Source organism: Prunus avium, chromosome 5, assembly GCF_965620075.1.
Source record: "Prunus avium chromosome 5, drPruAviu1.hap1.1, whole genome shotgun sequence".
NCBI lineage: Eukaryota > Viridiplantae > Streptophyta > Magnoliopsida > Rosales > Rosaceae > Prunus > Prunus avium.
Genome location: NC_142288.1, coordinates 26,870,893 through 26,893,925, shown reverse-complemented (window position 1 = coordinate 26,893,925; position 23,033 = coordinate 26,870,893). Strand labels below are relative to the sequence as shown.

The window sequence follows — 23,033 nt, the reverse complement described above, 5'->3', positions numbered from 1 at the left end:
GATAACCACAAGGTGTGATGCGGTTGACAAACTGCTGCTACCTCCAGCTGGGGAGCTACCTGTTGCCTTAATGGCATGGGTTTGAAACCCGTTGGAAGCACTTTGTTGTAATTAGGGGCAAGCCGAACCCTGAGCGGGGATTAATCACACCCTTCAAATATGAGGACACCTCATGATATTTACCAAAAAAAAAAAGGCTAAGAGATAAACTTCTCTGCTTAAAGCAGGATTGGTTGGCAATTAGCATGCATTGTGATGACGATTGGTCGCTAATTGTTCTTTTTGGCTCATTCTTTTGTTAATCTCACCTTCCATTGTCCACATTCTCAATATATATCTTCCTTTTTCGGCTCCAAGTTGGGTTCATTTCAGGCAATGAAAGCAAGATATTTTCTGCATCGACCTTTTTTTTACAATAAGAAGAAAGCTTCTTCCATAGGAGCAGATAGCAGGACTTATCCCAAGCTGATTAAGTAATAGTTAATCATCAAGTGTGCAATAATTAAAGCTTGTTAACTTACTTAGTTACATCATATATATCCTTTATTTACTGTAATATGTAATTAACGATTTCGTACTATGTTTACGTGGCAACCTAAACAAATGTATTATTACAAGTGGATGTGAAGTTAGGTAACACTGACATTTTAATATTCTCACCATTATTTCTAACCTAATTCTTTTTTTTTTTCTTTTTGTCTCAAATCAAATCCCACTCCTTGACAATTGCAATCATGCAAATAACATTGTTGACCCAAATCATGAATAATAGGTATGAGATTTACTTTCATCTTTGGGGCCATTGACACTTTCTCAAAGATAATTATCATCATTAATATAAAGAAATTAGTACTTGGATAATCTTGTATAAGAAGTTAAAACCCGAGTTTAATTTTGATTACGTGCATGCTTAGCCAAGGTTTCCAATGCTCAACTTTTTCTCTCTCTTAATTTTATATAGTACAAAAAGTGACTTTAAATACCCAAAGTTTGAGATCAAAAGGGGTGGATGGACGGTGTTGGCCAAAGGTAGACATAACACTAAAGTACGTACGTCTGTGATTGTATAGAGAGAAAAAAGCAGAGAGGCCCCCATGAAGTACAGATTGACTAAAAAAGATGAGGGGTGACAATTCAACAAATATAGGTAAGTTTGGCACCAAATGAGGTGCCTTAATGACTCAGTTAGCAGTAGTTTAATGGTGGAAAAGCAGTTCATGCTCAGTTCTCATCTTCCTGTTTTTATCAGATATATTTGTTTTCTTCCTGAATCTGCAATCTTGCTAATTTCATTCTTTAAGCAGGGCACCAGTCAATCTTGCTGTTATGGATATCCAGGTTTCTACACAACATCATTCTGGATACAATACATTAAACTAATTGTCGATTTCCCCAGTTTTACTGCTCTAATTGAGTATTTAGAGTTTTACTTGTTATATTGCAACAGATCGCCCTTGCTAGCTCTTCATGAGTAGATGGGCTCATCCCCTTAGTCTTTTCCTAGAAAATTTTCACTTATCTAAATACCTGTTTTAAGTGTTAGCTCTACAAAAGCTAGAACGAAATCATGAAAGTTCTCTTGATTTATCCAACAATAACTTATTTGGAGAAACGCCTACACCAATCTACACCACACACAATGACAGCAACTTGTAAACTGTAGCATTTCATTTCAAAAGTAGAAGTTGTTACATAAATAACTGATGAATGGGAAAGGAATGCCTACTAAATATAACATTTGAAATGGGTATCTTGATTATTTACAGTGGTGTTTTCTCTGGAGTACCTGGATCGCGAGGATACTTCCTCGGGGTAGGACTCGTTTTCAAACATACAATGGCAGTTCTCTGTCCATACGGGCTGTGCGATTCCACTGGATACAAATAGAGGTTACATTAGTAAACATGTTGTCGTTGTATCTGTAGATCATAACCATATACATGATGGGTTGGTTAAATTTTCAAATAGAGAATATGACATGCCTGGGCACAGTTGCAATACGGAAGCACCCAATATCTGAATTGCTTTTTCTGCATTCCTAACTTCCTCCTGTTCAAATTTACGAAATATGCAGAGTGCTTAATTGTTCATTTCTAAAAAGATTCATTGCACTAAAGAAAAGATGGACAGTCCATCATGTTGCCAAAAGGCATCATAAGTCCCTAGAAAGAATATACACACCCCAAGATTGTTAATAGTTTATATAGCATAGTGCTATTAGTATCAATGGATAGGTTTAGTTTAGTTTATAGTTTTTTTTTTGTGGCATTTTGAACTCAATTTCAGAAAGAACCGGTTGATGTGTTACCTCCGGATCATGGCCCTTTGCAGCTACAAACAAACCGCCAACGCAAACAAGAGGTAGACAGTATTCAGCTGACCATCAAAGTAACAAGACTCAGCAACTAACACAGTAATGAACCAATTTGAAGTTTTGAAAATACACAGATGAAACCAAGACAGGAGATTTTCATTCCTACCTAAAACTCTCATCTCTGCAACAGCTCTGGCCACTGCCACATCAAATTTCTCCCTGAAACAAAGAGCCTGCCCCAAATTCTGTCCTATAACAAAATTTCAAATACTCAATTTGATACATCCAGTAGAAACCAATTTGTATCTCAATATCTTTAGTGTTTATAGAAGAACAAAAAACAATACCTCTGCTCTTCCTCTTACAACTTGAACATTTGACAAACCAATATGACTGACAACATGCTCCAGAAAAAGGCATCGCTTATTCATAGACTCCATGAGGGTCACTTCCCAACCTACCCACCAAAACAGCAACAAGGTATATGCTTTATTTATATACATGTTATAAAAATATAAAAATCTGAACTTTAGCAAAAATATTTGCTTACCTGGGCAAGCAATGGCTAGAACCAATCCGGGAAGACCCGCACCGCTGCCCACATCGACAAGGCTGAGGTTGTTTGACGAAGAAGGGCTACAATGAGAAAGATAAGAATTTCTTATAGGTGGTATGATTGCAAGCGAGTCCTCAATGTGCCTCTCCATTACCTCATTCACCTCTTTAACAGCGGTCAAATTCATTCGCTGCAATTTCAAAATTTTCATCAATTGCAATCTTATTTCAAGTCTTTTTAATTTTCCCACCATATTCTCGGCAGCCAAACAGAGGATAAGTGTAGCGAGAGAGAGAGATACCTGGTTCCATTCGAGAAGAGTGTCGACGTAGAGATGCATTTGCTCTTTCTGGTGCGAATCTAACGTTTCAAAGTAAGAGGAGCAGAGAATTCTGGTGGTGGTTATGGTTTTGGGTCTGATTCTGTACGGACAGAAAGTCGTTCGCTTTGATATGGGAAGGTGTTTGATGAAAGTCCCCAGAGAGAATGGAACCACGCAACGGCTAACTAACATCTTCGCGCGCTCTCCGCCGCTGCTGAGTGACCAAATTCCATCTCTTATTCGAACAAAAAAGAACGTGGGCTCTTCTTTCTACAAAACCAGAATCTGGGCTTTATTTATTTAAGTTTCTGAAGCCCATAAATAAAAATTTAGGGCTGAGGAAACAAGATGTTTGGGCTTACTTCGGTATGGTTTGGCCTTGACTCTTCTCAATTCTTTTCACCTGCATCCAAAGCTACTATGAACAGGTAATTAGTGTGAAATAGAAAGTGTATGTGCATGCTCTGTTTTGTCAGTTTCATGTTTGCTTGTTTATAATACTTTTGCAAGAAGGGAGGTGTCAACCCACTTTCTCAATGTAATGATGATATCCAGATCAGAGGTAAACAGGTCATAGTAGTTAAAGATTGAAAGATAGAATAACAAGTACTTTTTTTTTTCTTCCTGTTGAGTCATAGGAGGTCCTGCCTCACTCATCACACCTTTTCTTTTTTCAATTTTTTTTTTCCTTTTTGTTGGTAAACAATTAACCTAATTGCCTTCTTGTGATGAAATCATAGAGATTTGCCGGTAGACGAGAAAAACTTCCCTATACTGTGTCATTGCCCCTCTCTTTATATCTCTCTCTTCTTTTGATAAGCGATATGTAGAGAGAGATAGAGAGAGAGGGCAATGGCACATGGCACATAGCACATGGATAGGAAAACTTTTGTCCTGGTAGACCCGTGATTTTAAATGTCAACCAAATCTATTATAAATTACTAAGCCAGAAACATCATCGAAATTAAGCTATGCTTTGTATGTTAATGGAATACAACATAAAGTGGTGTGACAACTTCTTTTTGGATACATGGATGGATGGCTTGGTGTGAATTATCAAACAAGCACTGATAAAGACTTGTGAGACATGAAATACTGTGAACTTTTGATCTTTGGTTTTGGACTTTGTTTGGTGCTAAAAAGATTATTTGAGTCTCCTAAAATGTTTGCTTTTCTTTTCTTTTCTTTTGCTAGGGTTCTCTTTTCCATCGGACTACATTGGTTGCAACACCCTACAAAGTGGAACAAAAGGCTGGTTCAAGTGCACCACTTTATCAGGGTCAAACATAAAGTCATTGTTTTCTACTATAGGGCCCCCCCCATTTGTGTCCTTCACACTATAACCTAAAAGCTCTGTTTGGTTGGTTTATAAGTTGATTTTGCAAATGTGAATTTAAGATCAGTTTTACTCAGGTTCACAGTACTTTAACTATTTGGAGATCAAATGCCTCTTATCATCTGTTTAAGCTATTTAGGGTTTGTTTGGTATCCTACTATGATCCAATTTTATAAATTCAAAAACATATATTAAGTCTAAAGCCACAAAAACTCGTTTGGTATGCCCATTTTAAAAAAACTCAAAAACACCCCCATTATTAAAAACAAAAAGAGTGAGATTTTATAGTTTCTCTCTCTCTCTCCTTTTCTTTTGTTAATTTCAATTTGGAAATCTAGGGTGTCTAATTTTAATTTCAAGTTTTTTAGATCTTAAAAATAGTTTGGAGTTCAATACCAAACAAGTTTTTATATCTTAAAATCACTATTTGAAAACTCATGTTTTTAAAAGGAATCATAGTTTTTGAATTTACTTTTTTGAGTAGGATACCAAACAAGGCCTTAGCTTTTTACAATTTTCCCAAACACTATCTGGGAAGAAAGGAAGATAGCAGCACTGTCACTAAGGCCAAAATCACTTTTACAACCATGGCACCAATTCTTGCATTTTCAAGATAAATTAATATTAGCTAGGTGGGTTAGATTAGACCAAGATGGTGGGATTTAATTATTGTTTAGAAGTAACACTCTGGAGTTGTTATAATTATTGCAGAAGTGAGAGCTATATGCAAATTAGACAAACTAAGAGAATGATGTTAAGCATAAATTTTGAAAAGAGAGAGTATCTCTGATATCTATAGTAATGCTTAGGATTGATTGAATATTCCTGCATGCCTAGTTCAGGGTTCAGGATTTGGGATTTTTCACCTTTCATCTGCACAGCAAACTACACACACCAGAATATATTAAATTCAAAAAAAGAAGATTAATTGAGTACTTTGAGTATCAATATGATCAGAGCAGAGGCATAGATAGAGTGCTGAGGTGACACCTTCAAAATATGCTTCTTTGGGAATCTTATCCCTTTTCTGGAAGCACTATTGAACTGTTTTTTACCCAGCTTCAATCTCCAAGCTTCCAATAAAAATTAAAAGTTTGAAAAAAAAAAATGATCACTTTTGTTTTTGACAGGAAGAAGATCGACTACTGTTGCTAGCATACGTTTGTGTCCACTTACCAAAATGCTTTTGCAGGACAGCCATTATATCCTAGCTCACAAGGCCACAAGTTCTCCCTCTATATATCAAATCTCTCATCTCTCTCTCTCTCTCTCTCTCTCTAAGTACTCTCTCATATTATTTGATTCTCTACCTCTGTCATTCTTGATCAGTTCTAGATTCCTCTGCCATTCTTAATTCATTTCTTATTATATATATAATGGTTATATATGTTGGCCTGCCAATTGCATCTTTAACTAAACCCGATAAAGCTTTGAGGGTTTCATCAAACTCTACATATAGATAACAGTCACAAACAGCCTTTTACTGTAGTCAATTAAAAAATAGAGCATGTATACAGAAAAAAACTTGAAAATTTTAAGCTATACATGTAAACTCTCTCCACCTAAGCTTTCTAAGTTTTATTTGGAGTCTCAATATACTCTTAAAAGAATATAAAGGAAAATAATAGGACCCAAGTCCTTTTTAACGTTCTTTCTTCCAAATCACACATTTGATTTTCTGTTCAGATTGTGACTCTGTGATTAATTTAGAAATCTGAAGTATTTAATCATAGTTAAATATATGTGGTACAAAGAAACATGTTGAGTGAAGTCGTGGTAATGGTTTAGTGATGAGTCTCGTGATACCCGCGTGTGTGAGTCCCCTTCCCTTCCTAACTTTGCCACACACAAAAAAGTCATGGTAATGGTTTTGTGGAGCCTAAAAAATATAAATGAATAATTAGTGGGATATTTAGAAAAGGTACTGTTTGGAGGAAGTTGATTTAGTAACCAAGGGGTCCAACAATTGATGCAGCAGATTCCTTTTTTCCATATAGAAAATGTAGAAATCTTTTCTTTGAGAAGAGGCATGGAAAAAGCTACCACAAACCAAGGACTTCATGATAACACACAATAGCTTGGATTTTTGTTCAAAGTTTCAACGGACGAACCAAACAGCAATCATGATGCCTTCCTCCTTGGCCTTCCCTCTGACTCTCCACCTCCATCATTACCCCCTCACCCCCTCCTCCTTTATCATCATCATCATCATCATCCACCAACCCCACCATCATCATCATCATCTTCTTCTTCTTCTTCAACTCTCATCACCAAGAGTACTTCTACTTCCAAAGCAAGAAGCAGCTCAAGATCAACCACAACCAGAAGCACAAGAAGAAGCAGAAGCAGAAGCAGAAGAAGAAGAAAAGGAGGGAGCTGGCATAGGCTTCATTACTTTTACTTCTTATGAGATCATGGAAACCCTAGTAATACTTGTATGAGTGAGCACTAGAGAAGGGTCTTTTCCTCCAGCAAAAGGCTCCAACTCTCTCTGGCTCCAGGGGAATCAAGCATCTCGGTCCGATTATTTGCTACCTCAAAGCTAGCAAATCCACATACCTACTTTCTGAAATTTTTGGCTACTTAGGTTTTTTTTTTCTTTTTTTCTTTTTTTCATTTTGATTATCTTTATCTGCTTTCAAGTAAAGTTCTTTTCTTTTTAAGCAACATATCTAATTAGTGTTTCTGTGCAAACATATGAGAGCATGATGATCATGGCACTTGGGCTGAATATTTTGTTGTAAGAATTTGTTTGCATACTGCTGTTATAAGTAATGATGCAATATTATTATTTAGGCAAATTCTAGTGTCGCATCCTCATGTCTTGTAATAAATGGGTTTTTCTTTCTTTCTGTTTTCTTGAAAACATGCGCAATCATGCATGTTCTGAAAGAGCTGCTTCCATTCTCTCTCTCAGTCTCTAACTTCAATGCCTTGCTGCTGTAAGCCCTGCAAAATAGTACATCTGTATCCGCCAGCTAGGGTTTGGTTAATTTGGTTTGGCTCATTCATGGAATCTTAATCTGCTGGGTTTGCTTGGATTAACATGGATCTACATCAGACTAATCCACTTCTTAACATAAATATTATAAGGAACCTGATTGAAAATATATATGTATTTTCATATTTGTAAAATAAAAGATAGCTAATGCATGCACTCACACACATACAAATTTCTTATGATGTTGGCTAACTTCGTCCAGCTGTTCTCTAGTTTGAACTTTGAAATTAGGGGGGGGGGGGGGGGGGGGGGGGGGGGCAATTTTCTAACTCTCTCTCTCTCTCTCTCTGTGCTGAGAAAGTCAGGTTTTGGGCATGAGATACATGCTTGTTTCATTGGAACACAGCTCATGTCAAGACCTACATAATGTGCTGTTTTGCTTGATTGATGATCATGTGGGGACAAAAGACAAGGCATGTTAGGGAAGATATTTTGCAAGATTTTTGTGAAACCCTGTTTCTTGTCCTTTGGTGAAATGCATGCCATTCTTGGTTTTGTTCTTTCTTTTTTTTCTTTCTTGTTCTTGACATAGCAGACGATTTAGTCCAAGCATGCCTTCACTTTAAGTCTGTCCAGATTGGTATCCAGTTTGAATTCTGCATGTGGGTTGTTGAGCACATGGAAGGCTAAGGACTTGGCACAACGTTTTAGGCATTTTAAGTACTAATATTGTTATTTTTAAATAACATTTATGAAAAAAAAAAAAAAAAAAAGGTCAATTAATTAACATGTAGAAATACATGTTCATGATTCTCATCATATACGTGTATTTCTATATGTGCCAGACAATGCCATAATGCACTTGATATGTTTTTATCAAATCCATCTCCAAACGAAACGACTCACTACTAAAAAAATCCCCTCGTTGAACAACCGTGTCCAAAATATCGGGCGCGGATAATGCCATTACAAACTCTTGATACGTATATTCGTAGAGTCGTATTCGATGAAGAATTTCTTGAGTAGTAATAGTCATGCACTGTAATTAGGTTTCTATTTGTACCCAATTTTGGTCAATGGACCAAAAATGGTTACCTCCCCAAAAAGGAGCATGGCAAGGGCCCAAGCCCAATAGTTGTCTGCAGGTTGAATTTTTCAAGAAGATTTTTTCTTGTTTAAAATAAACACAAAGACAAAAAAAACGAAGCCCGAGAGCAGAGGGCCCAAAGCGATTGGACCACTGAAAAATGGGAAATCGGAAGCTGTTCCAAACCCATGCGAAGTTGGAGAAGGACCATCAACATTTAATGACGATTTGACTTTTCCCCCTTCCAGTAAGAAAAGCCAGCTTCCTAAGGAAGCCACCAAGCCAAGTAAGAAACCAACTTGCACATCAAATCGCCAAGTACGAAATGCTTCAGACCAGAGAACTGTTTCGAAGGACCAGCGGTTCTCGTCAGAAAAATTCAATCTCCCCCGCTATGGACCAATTCAGGACGTCAAGTTAGCAAACTGACTTTGGACAACAGCCAAATATCCTTGCTCAGTCATCATCACTTGAGACCTCTTCTGCTCCTATAAATAGAGAGCTCCCAGCACGGAAGAAGGGGACTCTCTCTCCAAAAACCAGACGCAACGTCTTGTAAAACACTCAAAACAGCACTCAAGATATTCCAATCGACTCGCTCGGATAGCCAGACGACCTCTGTGTTCATCTTTTTATTTCTCTACCATCTTCATGGTATGATTAACTTCTGAAAATGTTCAATTTGAATTTGTATAATTTAGCCGGCCATAAACCTTAGATCACCATGATAATGTATTTCATAGTTGGAACTAATGAGCATGGATCTTTACTGTTTCTGTCGTTGGTTTAAGAACTGGATGAATAAGAATGATGGAACTCGTATCCAAAGAACCCTGTTATGCTTGAATCAGCGTTCGTTTCTATACTTGCAATATTTAAGTATTTTCTCGTTTATATCTTATAATATCATAAAATGTTTTAGCCCGAATCAGGCCTCATAGGTCTAAGGGATATGGCCCAGTTGGGCCCGAAAATAACATTGTTGGGCCCGAATTCGTGCTTAATTCATGTATAAATATATTTAAAATTCAGATTTAGGTTTGTAAGCCGCACAAGGTGTTTACTGACCGAGAACTCTGTCTTTTTCCCCTGCTTGGATAGGTGTTGCTCGCACCAATCAGGGCCGACGTATACACGATAGAAAGAATGGTGAAGTCCTCTTAACTGAGGCATAGAAAAGAACTAATCCAGGCCAGTACCCCACTTGGAGCACAATGGCTTGAGCGGAGGTCCAGAAAGAAGGCGCAAACTTCACAAAACACTCATCACACTCGCTCATACCAGGTCTGTTGGACTGGTCTTATATCCAACAGTGGCACGCCTATAAAGCAGGATCCATGAATCAAAAGGAATCCAGAGGTTGAGCCCAATACAGGGTTGGACTAGATTCTTGTCAACCTGATTCAACTTTCAATTTTGTTGAATATTGAAATAGTATCTGCGTGAGCCAAAAAAAAAAAGAAGACACGATCGGGGCATTGGTGTCGGTCTAGCAGCTACCATATTCTTCCGAGCACGCCTATCGCGGCATTTGGCGAAAAGAATACCTGACAGGAAAAAAGACCAACAGTTGCACTCGCATACAATTTTATGATCAAATTCACCTTTCCATATCAAAAGCAGGAGACTTTTTTTCACATTAAGATTGAGCCCTGCAGTGCAATTATTTGCATAGACAAAAGTGAGCAAACGCATACGCAAAATCAGCTCAATTTTTTTTCAAAGAAAAAAGTCCCTGTGTCTTTGTAAGGGCATGAAGCAACGAACAAACTAACCCATTTATCCATCTGAAATTGGGCCCATCCAACCCGTTTCTTGTCCATTTAGAAAAATGGCTGATTCAATTCATTTCAAACCCAAATGACCCAAAAATCTTAAGTTGGGTTCACATATTCAAGCCCACTGCAAGTTGGGTTCTTCTTCCCAACTCATCATGATGATGACAGGGAGCACCATGTCTCTCTCTGAGACTGAAAGCATATATGCCTTGGAAGAGAGTACTTGTCTTTCTTTTTACTTTTTCTTTTTTTGTTTCAGTGAGTGTGGAGTCTGGGATTTAAACAAATGAGAAAGTAAAAGTCTTCTTTCACTATCACACATGTACATCTACTATCTAGGCATCTTCCCACTCTTTCTCTCTCACAAATGGGCCTTTGGGTCACTGAAAGATGTTATTTTGATGGGTGCAGCTGCGCAAAATCTCCAACTTTTTGTTCCATCTGTTCTTGGGGAGTGGGGACTTGGTGATAAGTTAACCACGAGGCAAAAACAAATACAGTAAGAGCTAATGCCTGGCATGTGAGTGTGACAGACAGCTGATGATGCCTCTGCTACCAGAAGAGGAAGACCCTTTCAAAATCTCTAATGTATGACTATACGAGAGATGACAGAGGAAGAGGAGGTGATATCAGTGCTTCAAATGTTAAGGCATTTCCCAGATTCATTCTGTTTTTTTCTAATAATGACATGGATTAATTAGCCAATTAGGAACCTCTTGACCAGATTAATTTACTCTAAACATTTTTTTAAGTAGTGGAATTTTTTTATCCCCTTAAATAAGACAGTTTAACAGAAATATATGGTGTTTTATTGGTTTAGACCAATACAGATAGAGTGCAGATTTTAGAGTAAACTGCTGTTCTTGTCCTATCCACTCATCAATGTCAACCCATTTAATTAATTATTCTTCAGAGTAGAAATTCTTTTGTTCAATCTCTTTCTTTTGTTTTTTTGGTTTCATGTCATGTTTTTATAATTCTAAGAGAGTTTGTATTCAAAAACTTCAATGGGATGAGGTCAAATACATGGGGAATATATATTTAGTTCAATCTAATCTCTCTCCTTTTTTCTTTTAAATTTTACTTTCTTCTTTAATTTTCTTAGAAAAAAAATATAAAATTACCAAAATGCATCCACAGACAAAAAAGAAAAAAGGAAAACCCCAATAATTTTACTTTTCCTTCACCCCAAAAATTAAATATAAAAACATTAAAATTTTACTCCGTAAAATGGGGTTTTTACTACAGGGAGAGAGTTGCCATGACTGGTCAAACAAACAGCTCACAGCTTATAGACCAAGATTGGTAACTCTCTCGAAGGCTGAGACTTCCCAGAAAAGCAGCTTAACCAGAAGCTCCCAAATCAGTCTATCTCAAGTTGTCCTCCTCTCTTTGACTCTCCAAATCCTCAAGTCCAATACCCTAAACCTGCACCTCATCCTCATGTCCAAACACCACCACAACCCAATCCCCCAAAACCCATCAAACCAAAACCAAAATTGAAGAAGAAGAAGAAGAAACTCAGAGCTCCATCTCCACAGCTTCCTCTTTTGGGTATGGGCGGTAATGGCAAGCACAGGTGGAAGATCTCCTTCTACCGCTCCAACTCCAGCTCCAGGCTGCCCCCGAAGGAGCTCCTCTGCCCCATTTCCGGGTCCTTGATGTCTGACCCGGTCGTCGTCTCTTCGGGTCAGACCTTCGAGCGCCTCTCCGTCCAAGTCTGCCGCGACTTCGGCTTCTCCCCCAAGCTCGAAGACGGGTCCCGACCCGATTTCTCCACCATGATTTCAAACCTGGCCATCAAGTCCACCATCCAGAACTGGTGCCACCACAACAACACCGAATACCCGCAAGCGCCGGATTTGGTCTCCGTGGAGAAGACCGTCCGTACGTTAGTTGCGGACGATAGGGAAGACCAAGGGATGAGGGTTTCCGAGATAGAGTTGCTGAAGGGAGTGGCGGAGAAGCCGCCGATTATGTTCACTCACGCGGCGACCGAGTTGGGCCGCCGAGTCGACCATTTCTATTCGAGCTCGTCCGAAGATTCGGTCGTCATCCCCTCGGCGAGTCCACCCACTCCTCTCCCCTTCGCAACTCGGCCGTCGTGTTACTCCTCGTCTTCGTCCTCCGAAATCATTGCCGAGCACGAAACCCTAAACCCTAATTCTTCGTCACCGGGATGCGAAGAAGAGGAACAATTGATGATGAAGCTGAGAAGCTCCGAGGTAATCGAGCAGGAGGAGGCAGTAATTTTACTCAGAAAACTCACGAAGACGAAGGAGGAGCTCAGGGTTTCGCTGTGCACCCCTCGGCTTCTCTCAGCCGTCCAATCGCTAATCGTCTCACGATACAGCACCGTGCAGCAAAACGCACTCGCTTCGCTTGTCAATTTGTCCCTGGAGAAGCCCAACAAGGTGAAGATCGTACGGTCAGGATTCGTCCCGCATTTGGTCGATGTGTTGAAGGGCGGATCCAGTGAATCACAGGAGCACGCAGCCGGGGCGCTCTTCAGCTTGGCGCTGGAAGAAGATAACAAGATGGCAATCGGCGTGCTCGGTGCGCTGGCTCCGCTCATGCACGCGCTCGTTAGGGCGGAGAGTGAGCGCACACGCCACGACTCGGCGTTGGCGCTCTACCACTTGACCCTGGTGGAGAGCAACCGAGTCAAACTCGTCAAGCAACCCAACGCGATCCCCACTCTGCTGGCCTTAGCCAAGTCTCCAGCATCGGCGAGCCGAGTTCTGCTGATTCTCTGCAACCTAGCGAGCTGCAACGAGGGGAGGTCCGCCATGCTCGATGCCAACGCGGTGGAGTGCGTGGTGGGGATGCTGAGGAGGAGGAACGAATTGGAATCCGAGTCGACTCGGGAGAACTGTGTTGCGGCGCTTTACGCGCTGAGTCACGGGTCGATGCGGTTCCGAGGGCTGGCGAGGGAGGCGAAGGCGGTGGAGGTGTTGGGGGAGATTGAGAAGAATGGGAGCGAGAGGGCGAGGGAGAAGGCGAAGAGGCTGTTGACGGTGATGAGAGGGAGAGAGGACGAGCCGAATTGGGACTCGGTGCTCGAATCAGGCGCTGGAGTTGGACTCGGGCCGACTCGGTACCGAGTTGGTGTGGGAAGGAACTTGTATGCTGCCAACTCAACCACGTTTTAGTTTTTTTTTTTCTCAATTATTAGGAAAAAAAAGGGTTTTGTATTTCTAGGTGTAGGATGTAAATTAATTTTCCAGTGGTGAAAAAATACTAATAAAAGAAAAAGTGTAATTGTTGGTGAGTCGATGAGGTTGAGTCGTGACTCGGTACTGAGTTTGACGATGTGGTTAGATATTGGCGGGGGCCTATTAGCGGTGTAAATTATTGGTGGGAAATGGTCGTCGTCTCCTTTAATTTTGTTTTTCTTTTTGCTTTTTGTAAGAAAGAGTTTTTTAATGTCAATTATTGTCTGGAAGTAGGTTTAAGGATTTTGGAATGCAATGTGCACATAGATTGCCTTAAAAAAGATTTGATTGGATGAGTACGATTTGGAATTTTGCTTTTTGGGTCTTGGCATTTCTGTTCTTTGTTGATAATTGTGGTTGGGTGCGTTGCAAACGAAGCCAAGACAATTTGGGAAAGTTACTCAAATGTGCCGAAAGAATATTGTATTTCATTTGCTTTGGATTCTATGGTATCCAAGTGGAAAAGTGGAAATATATTTTGTATTAATTTTATATCCAATGTTATTCTTCTTTTTAGTGTTGTTAAACGATCCTAAAATTAACTGAGTACACTCTAAAATTTTGTTTCTATCGCTCCAAATTGAATATATGATTGTGTTTAGACATACTTTAATTATTTTTATTTTATTTTCCTTATAGCTTTTGCTGGGACATTGAGCACATGAGAAACATAGATCAATTTAGTCTAAATTACAATCTGCAATCGAACCCATCTAAGATCTTTAACCACAAGCTTGTTCATATTATTAGCAATCGACCAAAACTTATTGACCCAATAGGACATTATCTTCCTATATATAAAAAATGGTGTCGGGCAAATCAACTACATCTGAGGGAAACTGCACCTCTTTTTCAATAGCCAATACACCAAATCTCAGATTCAGTTGTTTGATTAGGGTTAAATACAGTGAGTATGGTGTGCTTATTAAAATTACATTTGTTTCACAATTCAATATATATTTTTTGGTCATTTCATATTATAGTAAATTCAATAAATAATTTGGTATTATGGTGTACTAAATTAATTTTAGAGTTCGTTTAACAATACTCTTCTTTTTAATGAGTTAGGATTATGTTTGGAAATGCATTGGATTTTCTTTCATTGTAAAAAGAAAGAAATAAATGTAATTGTCATGTGATTGATTGTTCTTCTCTTTTGCCATGAGATATACATCCGGCCTAACAATCACAAGTATTTTACAACATATTAAATGAATATCTTGTGTCATTTCAAACTTCATCACATCTCAAAGCCAATATAAACGAGGATTGTAACGCTTCTTGCTTTGATCGTTTGTATAGCTTTGATTAGTTGTACCTTTAGGGCTTGTTTGGTATACAGGATTGGCTTGGACTGGCTTGGACTAAATTTAGTACCATGTTTGTTTTATCTAATCCTAGTCTTAGATGGGATTGCTAATACCGGGCCCCCCAAAAACACCTCCTTAGGAGGGGACTACTAATCTCATGTGAAAATGGAGGATTAGCTAGTCTCAATGCTCACTAATGTATAAAATGCATATATTATATTGTAAAATTAATAACATATATTATTATTATTAAACTTACTTACACATATACTATAATGTACATATATACATGTATATACACATAAATATATCATATATGTATATATGTATATATCATATATGTATATATGTATATATATACATACACATATATACATATATAATATATATAATATACATATACATATATACATGTATATTATTATTATAATATACCCATATACACATATACATATTAATATTATAATAATAGCATACGTGTATATATGTAATATATATTATATATTATATATTATAATACATATATATATATATACACATATATATACATATATGTGTATATATATTATACCCATGTATGTATTATAGTATACATATACACACATATACACACATATACATTATATATGTATTATATATATTGTAATATACATGTATATACATATATATGTATGTATGTATTATACCCATGTATATATTATAATATACATATATACACCTATATACACATATATTATATATGTATAATGTATGTATATATATTATATATATATATATATAATATACATATATACATGAGTATAATACATACAAATATATATATATGTATTTTATAATATATATACATGTATGTGTACATATATATATATATATATATATACATACATATGTTCATATTATTTATAATATACATATATATATATATATATATATATATATATATATATATATACATGTATATACACATATACATGTATATACACATACATGTCACATATATTATAAAATACATATGTACACATACATAATACATGTATTTATACATATATACATATACATAGATAGTTTTGAAGAAAAGAAAAAAAATATAGTCCTAGTCCTAGTCCACGCGTACACCAAACGCAGGATAAGTGTTATCCAACTTAGACCAAGCCAAGCCAAGCCAAGACAGTCCCTAAGCATAGTCCATGCCAAGACAGTCATGTGTACCAAACGAGCCCTTAGGGAGTATGGCTGAGGTTTGTTGGAATTTTCATCATCGTAATTAATATAAATAAATAAAACAAAACATGACAAAGTATTTTTTGGGATTACACTGTATTATGGTTTTCTATGTTGCTAACACAAAAAACTCGATTTTTAGTTGGACATTTCCGACTGAAAATAACTATTTGGAGAAACATTCGATTATGAGAACTCTCATTTTGTTGTAATAATTCGTTATTGTTTAGTTCCAACATATTATGAATTTAAAAAAAAAAAATGATTTGTTGATGTTATATTATTTAATTCTCATACACTATGAATATAAATATGCGATTTTCTCCCCCTTAATGTTCTTGGCAAACAATTGTTGTGCGCAATAATTTGTATCTCTCAAAATCAATATAACTTAATGTATTGGGTGATGAAGGGGATGTAAGTGTAGCATTTGGTCATTGGCAAAAGGTTGATAGATGTGTCACTCAATCCAACTCACACAGCGGTGTTGCTTGTGCTTGTAACTTGCAATGTTCATATGAAGGCAATTTGATTGATTGTATTTTTTTATTTTTTTTTCTTGGCCTCTTGTCTTTGACATCTTTTGGTTGGTGTGCAAAACGTTGTCATGGTCGGGTGTGCTCTTTACGCCTACTTCCTTCCTGCCCCTTTGGGGTTTTAACGTTTTTATAATTTGGCGCTATCCAGCACCCACACCTTGTAGATTGCTTAGCCATTAAACATGTTTATCCCACTAAATCCAATATATTATTACCAAAAATAATGCAAAATAGCTTTTGGGTTTCCACTAAACCAACCCTACATGTTTGTCAAAGAATCAGATTTGATACTTTATCTCTTACTACCTATAAATCCATAACTAGCTGCCCCCACCTTAACCCATAAAACTATCTTGTAACGAGATAGCTCTGTTTAGCTATTTCCGACGAATAATACAATGACATGGGAAAAAATTATCCAATATGCCATTATATTATTGACCGAGAATAACAAAAAGTGATATCCTTGTTGCATAAGAGTTTCTCTCCACCCCAACACATAATCAAACTCGTTTTTTGTCAACTGTTTTACCAAACATAAACAAAACAACAAAAAAGTAAACTTGCCACGATATTTCCTCTCCTTTCAATTCGTAAGAAGCTTCTTTTAGTTCTTCTTATAACTAGGCAATGATAAAATATGATATTTCTAGAAGGGGTGAGAATATTTTTGGGTCAAAAGAACGTGTATGGATCCTTTTTGCTCTGCTACAAGTCAATGCATGGATGTTGGTGGTAATATTTTTTTGTTGTAACTATTTGAGTTCTTTTTAGCCGTCTTAGGATCAGAGTTTGAAGAAAAATAAACTTACGTGTTCAATTCATAAATTAACAATATATTGAGATTTTTAAATCAAATATTGAATTCATAGACTAAACCATATATAGACGATGAGGATGACTCCGGAACATACAAAATTACTCATCCACAAGGTTAAACGAATAAATCGAGAAATTGTCTAAAAAAAATAGTTACTGGACCGAACCAATGGATAGATTTGATTGGGCCCAATTCATCAAGATCACTTTTGGGCCCGAACAAAACGCAACGGCCCAGCAACGCCGATCACCATGTCACATACAACAACGACCGAGAGCTTCTGCAACAAAAATGCCGAAAAGCGGCAAAAGAAAGCAGGCAGAGGTTGAGCAGAAGCCAAAATCTGCAACCAAATCAGCCAAAACCTCCAATGGCTTGAAAGAGACCACAAAAGACCCATACCCGAATCACTCTCGACCCACCCCAGAAGAATGCCTGTCCGTACGAGACGACCTCTTGGCCTTCCATGGCTTCCCCAAAGAATTCGCCGAGTACCGAAAGCAGAGACTGATTTCTCGGGACGCCGATGGCACCGGGATTTCAGAGCCGTCCGATCTGAAAGAAAGTGTTTTAGATGGCTTAGTGAGGACTCTGCTGTCTCAAAATACCACGGAAGTCAATTCTCAAAAAGCTTTTGCTTGTCTCAAGTCCGCTTTTCCAACTTGGGAAAATGTAAGCTTTGTGCTTTTTTCAGTTTTTGAGCTTTTTGGTTGTTTTGGCTGTGTGGGTATGATTGCATTTAGAATCTTAAGGTCGGATTGCATGATTTTGGAGCGGGTTCTGTTTGTTCTGGTTAATTTCCGTCTCTTTTGGTTTATTGGTGTTTGGAGACCAAAAAAATAATTTCTTTAATTTCAGCTTCATGAATTTTGGTGCTTTGAAGTATTTATGGACCTACGTATGTTGGTTATTATCAGCTGAAATTGTTTCTATTCTTTGGCAAAGTACGTTGGGAAATTTTGGTTTTGTGTTTGTGAATTGCACTGAAACTTACAATGTCCATTGCCTGCATTGGTTTTGCGTTTGTAAATTGGGTTTAGACTTATGTTTTCCATTGCTTGCATTGGTTTTTTGGTTTTGTAATGAAAGGTTCTTGCTGCTGAGTCGACATGCATAGAGGATGCCATAAGATGTGGAGGCTTAGCCCGGACCAAAGCTTCGTGTATTAAGAACCTACTGAGGTGTTTGCTAGAGAAAAAGGAAAAGTTGTGCTTGGAGTACTTGCGAGACTTGTCTGTTGATGAAATTAAGGCTGAGCTCTCTCATTACAAAGGAATCGGTCCCAAAACGGTATTAGGAATATACTTTACTTTCTTTTGATTTTTTTCAGTATTGAGTTTTGTTTTAGTGAAGTGTTTTATCAGTTGATCACTGCGTAGTCATATATTAAGTTATTTTTTCCATTGATCAAACACTAATGAACAAGTACGTTACATTTTAAGAAGACATTGTCAATTTGAGAGGTTGATTTTTTTATATATATTTTGCTGATGGAGAGGACAAACCATTGCCTTCTTTCTTTGTTCGCGATGATCTTCTTCTTCTTCTTCTTCTTGTTGTTGTTCTTGTATGGTATGAGTTGATAACTATACATCATATATACTCTCTGCAATGGCTTTTTAACACTTGTGTTTATATAGGTTGCTTGTGTTTTGATGTTCCAACTTCAGCAAGACGATTTTCCTGTGGACACACATGTGAGTAGTATGATGATTCAAATGCCTTTTATCATCGTGCATCGATGCAATCTTTCAGAAACTCAAATTTGTTGACGCAGGTGTTTGAGATTGCAAAGGCTATGGGTTGGGTGCCAGTTGAAGCAGACAGGAACAAAACATATCTTCATCTTAACCAGCGGATCCCAAATGAACTTAAATTTGATCTCAACTGCCTCTTGTTTACACATGGTAAACTCTGCCGCAAATGCATCAAGAAAGGAGGTAACCAGCAAGGAAAAGAATCCCATGATAACTCCTGCCCTTTATTACGTTACCGTAAGTAAATAGTAAATTGCAGAGTTTTACCATCGTCTAGGGACAAAAAGTTTAGTTTAACCTTCTTGTAATTTCTTAGGAAGAGACAATGTGGCCATCAAATCCAGTCTTTTACGATGTTAATGTGCATGTTAATCGCATATTTTGTCAGTTGACTTGTGAATCATAAGAATTTCGAAAATGAAAGTAAGAAATGGGTTTGACATGGATAAATTAGGCAAAGTATGAGAAAAAAGAAAAAGAAAAATTGAAGTTAGTGATATCATTGATTCTGAATTTTGTTTTGGAAACACTCACCAATAGGCCCACAATTAATGTAATAAAAAAACTAAGAAAAATTGATATGTTAGTCATGATATGAAATCAATGGCTAAGAAAACTAAGAAAAAAGAAAAAGAAAAATTGGAAACAAAAACGAAATAGCAGCACAAAAGAATATGGGAAAATAATAATAAACAATAATTACATATTGTAGTTTCAATTTTTTTTTTACTTTAATAATAAATTTTTTATTTAGTGAAGAATTATTTTCGAGATTTTCTATTTAAACCCCATACTTCTCTTAGTTCACCCCAACTTTTCATTTAAATTTTCACAATTTCTAAGAAAACCCCACTATCTTCTCAAACTATCCTTAAATACACCCCAAGCTAAAAAATAAGAAATAAAAGAGATTTTCTATTTAAACCCCACAAGCTACCTTTAGATGAGGAAGTACGTTCTGGGCATGAGAAATAGTAAGTAATTAAATTAATTTTTTGATGATATTTCAGAGTCTTATCCATTGTCTGCTTTCCCAGGATCACCACCTCATTATCAAGCGGACATTCTTCACCATCGCCATAACTTAGAGGAGGAAATGTCATTTTACGAGTGTCGACCAAGCTATTCGATTTTGACCAATATTGGTGCAGTTCTTTTATGTCTTCAAATACTAATCCCTCCTGTATGAGACCTACTTTTGTATAGCTCAGTTTGCTTGAATCTCAGAACCACAACATGTCGTTAACAACTCAAACTGCGACACCACTTTCATGAGAAAGATTGAGATGTGAAAGACACTAATAACCGGAATGAAATGCAAGATTCTCCAAATTAAGTGACACCATCTACACATGTGAATGGAACAGAAAAAAAAGAAAAAGAAAAAAGGATTCAGTTGTGTCAAGATTCTCCAAATTAAGTGACGCCATCTACAAATGTGAATGGAATAGAAAAAAAAGAAAAAGAAAAAAGGATTCAGTTGTGTCCATGCATTCCAAGTACTCGAAAAAAAGATATTCAACATGAACTCCTCCTGAAACATTAAACTAAGTATTGAGACCATTTGACTCGTTTAGGAGACTATCTGTTTACAATCAAATACAATGAGGTACCAAATATTACGGACAAATACAATCAATCATACTCAAATCGAATATAAATCCACCCAAACTCCAAATCTAAGTCTCATCAATGTTCTACGTCTTTAAAAGAGAAAAATAATCTAGCAATAAGATGTAGAAGAGTTTGTATTTTTCTAAAACTTAATTTGAAGAGTGGTGGGGTGTGTGTGGTGTGTGGGGTGTGTGTATAGATGTACTAGGATTAAGTATTAAGTTGGATGGCCTTTTTTGTCTTTTTACACAATAATAAAACTTACAACTTAATGATTTAAGTATTGGGGTGAATAAAGAGAAATTCGGGGTTTAAAAAGAAAATCTTTTATTTTCTAATTTCATACGAGTGGTGATACAAACTTTGTGCCACCCCTTTTAAAAATAGTAAAATTGTCTTTTTCCTTTATTAATTTAAGCATACCCAATGAATTTGGTCCTCTTGGTTGGATATCCTTATTATAATATGACTTATACCTAAATTTTATTTTGTTGTTTTTATTTAATGAACAGAAGTAGAGACGTTGAGATAGTCCATTGACTAAACCAAAAAAATAAAAGTTTGAACCCAAAAACAAACCCAAACAAATAAAAAATATAAATAGGCCCGATCCATTTAATAGAAAGTTGTAGATTGGGTTATCTCTTTCTTTTTCAACCCAAGCTCATCGTTCTATGGTGAGGGCGTAACTTTATATGAGCCACATGATTCATTTGAATAGTAATTTTAATTAAGTTTAATAAAATGATCATATGATTAATATGAAGGTCCACATGACGGGTCCATATATGACACCCTCACAATAGAATTTCACTGCAGATGGGATGAAGTTAATTCTCAGCCTTTGACATGGCAGGTCCAAAACTTGTGTTATGTTCTCAAACACTTTTGATATGAAATACATCTACCTAACATTCACAATCATTTTACAACATTATACATGAATATTTTGTGTCGCTTCAAATTTTATTTTATTTTCATTTCTAACAATGAAAAATTAATATGAACTGTATTTAAAGTGAAATGAAAAGTGTGGTATCATGTCTAGTTCCAAATTTTCTATTGACTAAAGAATCTAAACACCTTAAAAAATAGATTATTATTGTTCTTATTTAACAATTTGTTATTCTGTTTTTATTGAGTAAAATATTGGAGGAAACTAAAAATATCCCCAAGATGAATTGCGGTCTAAACAATGAAAATAAGAAGAATAAAGGTGGCAAATAGTGGTTTGAATCAGGTGGAATAATCCCTTTGATACAATTGCAAAGTCAAGCCTAGCTTCTGAAGTGACCCGGGTAGAGCTCGATTGTGCCACATAATATGAGGAGTTTAGGGGCAAGATTTCCCAGTTTGAAATACTGCCGGTCGTCACCTCAGAAGCCAGGCTTGCACTTGCTGCACGAGCAACGACCTCAGGAGGGACCGTTCTAGTTCCCACCGCTGAAAATACAGCATTCACTATCGCCTCGATCATAGCTAATTTGGCTACCTGCACTTCCTGTAGTAGAAGTTCTTTTCTCACCAAGAGGCGTTTGCATGTCATCACCGCAAAGACACCATTCGCAAATGTTGGAATATCATACGACATACTGAAAGAAAATACAGAAACAAATTTAAAAAAAATTTGATAGAAATAGTTAGAGATTTGCTATGAAACAGAGCTTTCTTTGTAGAGGTATTTTCTGACAACCAAAATAAAAAGAAAATAGAGACTTCAAAAAATTTAGGGAGACAGATAGTAATGGAGTTTGAAGCGATAGAATACCTGAAATTGATGAGAATCTTTTTTCAGCGGAGAAAAGTCTGAGAGTTTACACACAAAACAGAGACTAACTGTGCATGGATGTTTCAAAGAACCATAACCAAAATATATTTAAAATGAAAACTATTCGCGTATTTATAGAGCTAGTAATAAAGTCTGAGTGAGAGAGTACCTATGTTTGGTTTCAGCGAGCAATTTCGGACAGAGTTGTTAGCAATTAATTTTCTTAATTGAGAAGAATAAGCTTTTAAACTAATATGCAAGTATTAATGTCAACATGCCTAATCTCTAATCAAAATATGATAAACATCCATTAAGCTTTTGGAGTTTTTAATTTGTACTATAGGAAAAATCAGCTAACAATAGTACTTGCATGTTGGAATGTAAACAACTATTTATATAAATGGAAAAGAATATTAAGTTCTATTAGGGTCAACTCTTATAGTTTTAAAAAGAAA

General features: G+C 36.7%; 3 protein-coding genes across 4 annotated transcripts; 2 read left to right on the top strand and 1 right to left on the bottom strand.

The window, feature by feature from the left end:
• Positions 1-1,640: 1,640 nt before the first annotated feature.
• LOC110766924 (S-adenosyl-L-methionine-dependent methyltransferases superfamily protein) lies at positions 1,641-3,602 on the bottom strand. Its single transcript, XM_021970343.2, has 7 exons — positions 3,172-3,602; positions 2,865-3,060; positions 2,662-2,771; positions 2,481-2,559; positions 2,309-2,376; positions 1,983-2,049; positions 1,641-1,873 (listed from the first exon to the last, which is right to left on the bottom strand). The coding sequence occupies exons 1-7, from the start codon at positions 3,382-3,384 to the stop codon at positions 1,761-1,763; spliced, it is 846 nt and encodes a 281-aa protein (XP_021826035.1). The 5' UTR covers positions 3,385-3,602; the 3' UTR covers positions 1,641-1,760.
• An 8,002-nt stretch (positions 3,603-11,604) lies between these two features.
• Positions 11,605-13,792, top strand: LOC110766905 (U-box domain-containing protein 38). Its single transcript, XM_021970314.2, has one exon. The coding sequence runs from the start codon at positions 11,891-11,893 to the stop codon at positions 13,484-13,486; it is 1,596 nt and encodes a 531-aa protein (XP_021826006.2). The 5' UTR covers positions 11,605-11,890; the 3' UTR covers positions 13,487-13,792.
• Positions 13,793-17,707: 3,915 nt separating this feature from the next.
• On the top strand, positions 17,708-20,450 carry LOC110766849 (DNA glycosylase superfamily protein). Of its 2 annotated transcripts, XM_021970248.2 has the most exons (5): positions 17,708-18,111; positions 18,529-18,729; positions 19,080-19,136; positions 19,217-19,433; positions 20,234-20,450. In XM_021970248.2, exons 1-5 carry the CDS (start codon positions 17,731-17,733, stop codon positions 20,383-20,385), a joined length of 1,008 nt encoding a protein of 335 aa, XP_021825940.1. In that variant the 5' UTR covers positions 17,708-17,730; the 3' UTR covers positions 20,386-20,450. The 2 variants fall into 2 exon arrangements, with proteins under 2 accessions (XP_021825940.1, XP_088109167.1); XM_088253041.1 differs by lacking the exon at positions 20,234-20,450 and having other exon boundaries at positions 17,711-18,111; positions 19,217-19,638.
• The last annotated feature ends 2,583 nt before the right edge of the window (positions 20,451-23,033 follow it).

Bases quoted from the DNA above. Each gene is read 5' to 3' on its own strand.
- LOC110766849 (XM_021970248.2), top strand. From the start codon at position 17,731: ATGCCGAAAAGCGGCAAAAGAAAGCAGGCAGAGGTTGAGCAGAAGCCA. The intron at 18,730-19,079 runs GTATTAGGAATA...GTGTTTATATAG, and splicing joins AAGGAATCGGTCCCAAAACG to GTTGCTTGTGTTTTGATGTT. The intron at 19,434-20,233 runs GTAAGTAAATAG...CTGCTTTCCCAG, and splicing joins CTGCCCTTTATTACGTTACC to GATCACCACCTCATTATCAA.
- LOC110766905 (XM_021970314.2), top strand. From the start codon at position 11,891: ATGGGCGGTAATGGCAAGCACAGGTGGAAGATCTCCTTCTACCGCTCC.
- LOC110766924 (XM_021970343.2), bottom strand. From the start codon at position 3,384: ATGTTAGTTAGCCGTTGCGTGGTTCCATTCTCTCTGGGGACTTTCATC. The intron at 2,560-2,661 runs GTATTGTTTTTT...GTTATAGGACAG, and splicing joins TTGTAAGAGGAAGAGCAGAG to AATTTGGGGCAGGCTCTTTG. The intron at 2,050-2,308 runs GTAACACATCAA...AAATTTGAACAG, and splicing joins CAAAGGGCCATGATCCGGAG to GAGGAAGTTAGGAATGCAGA.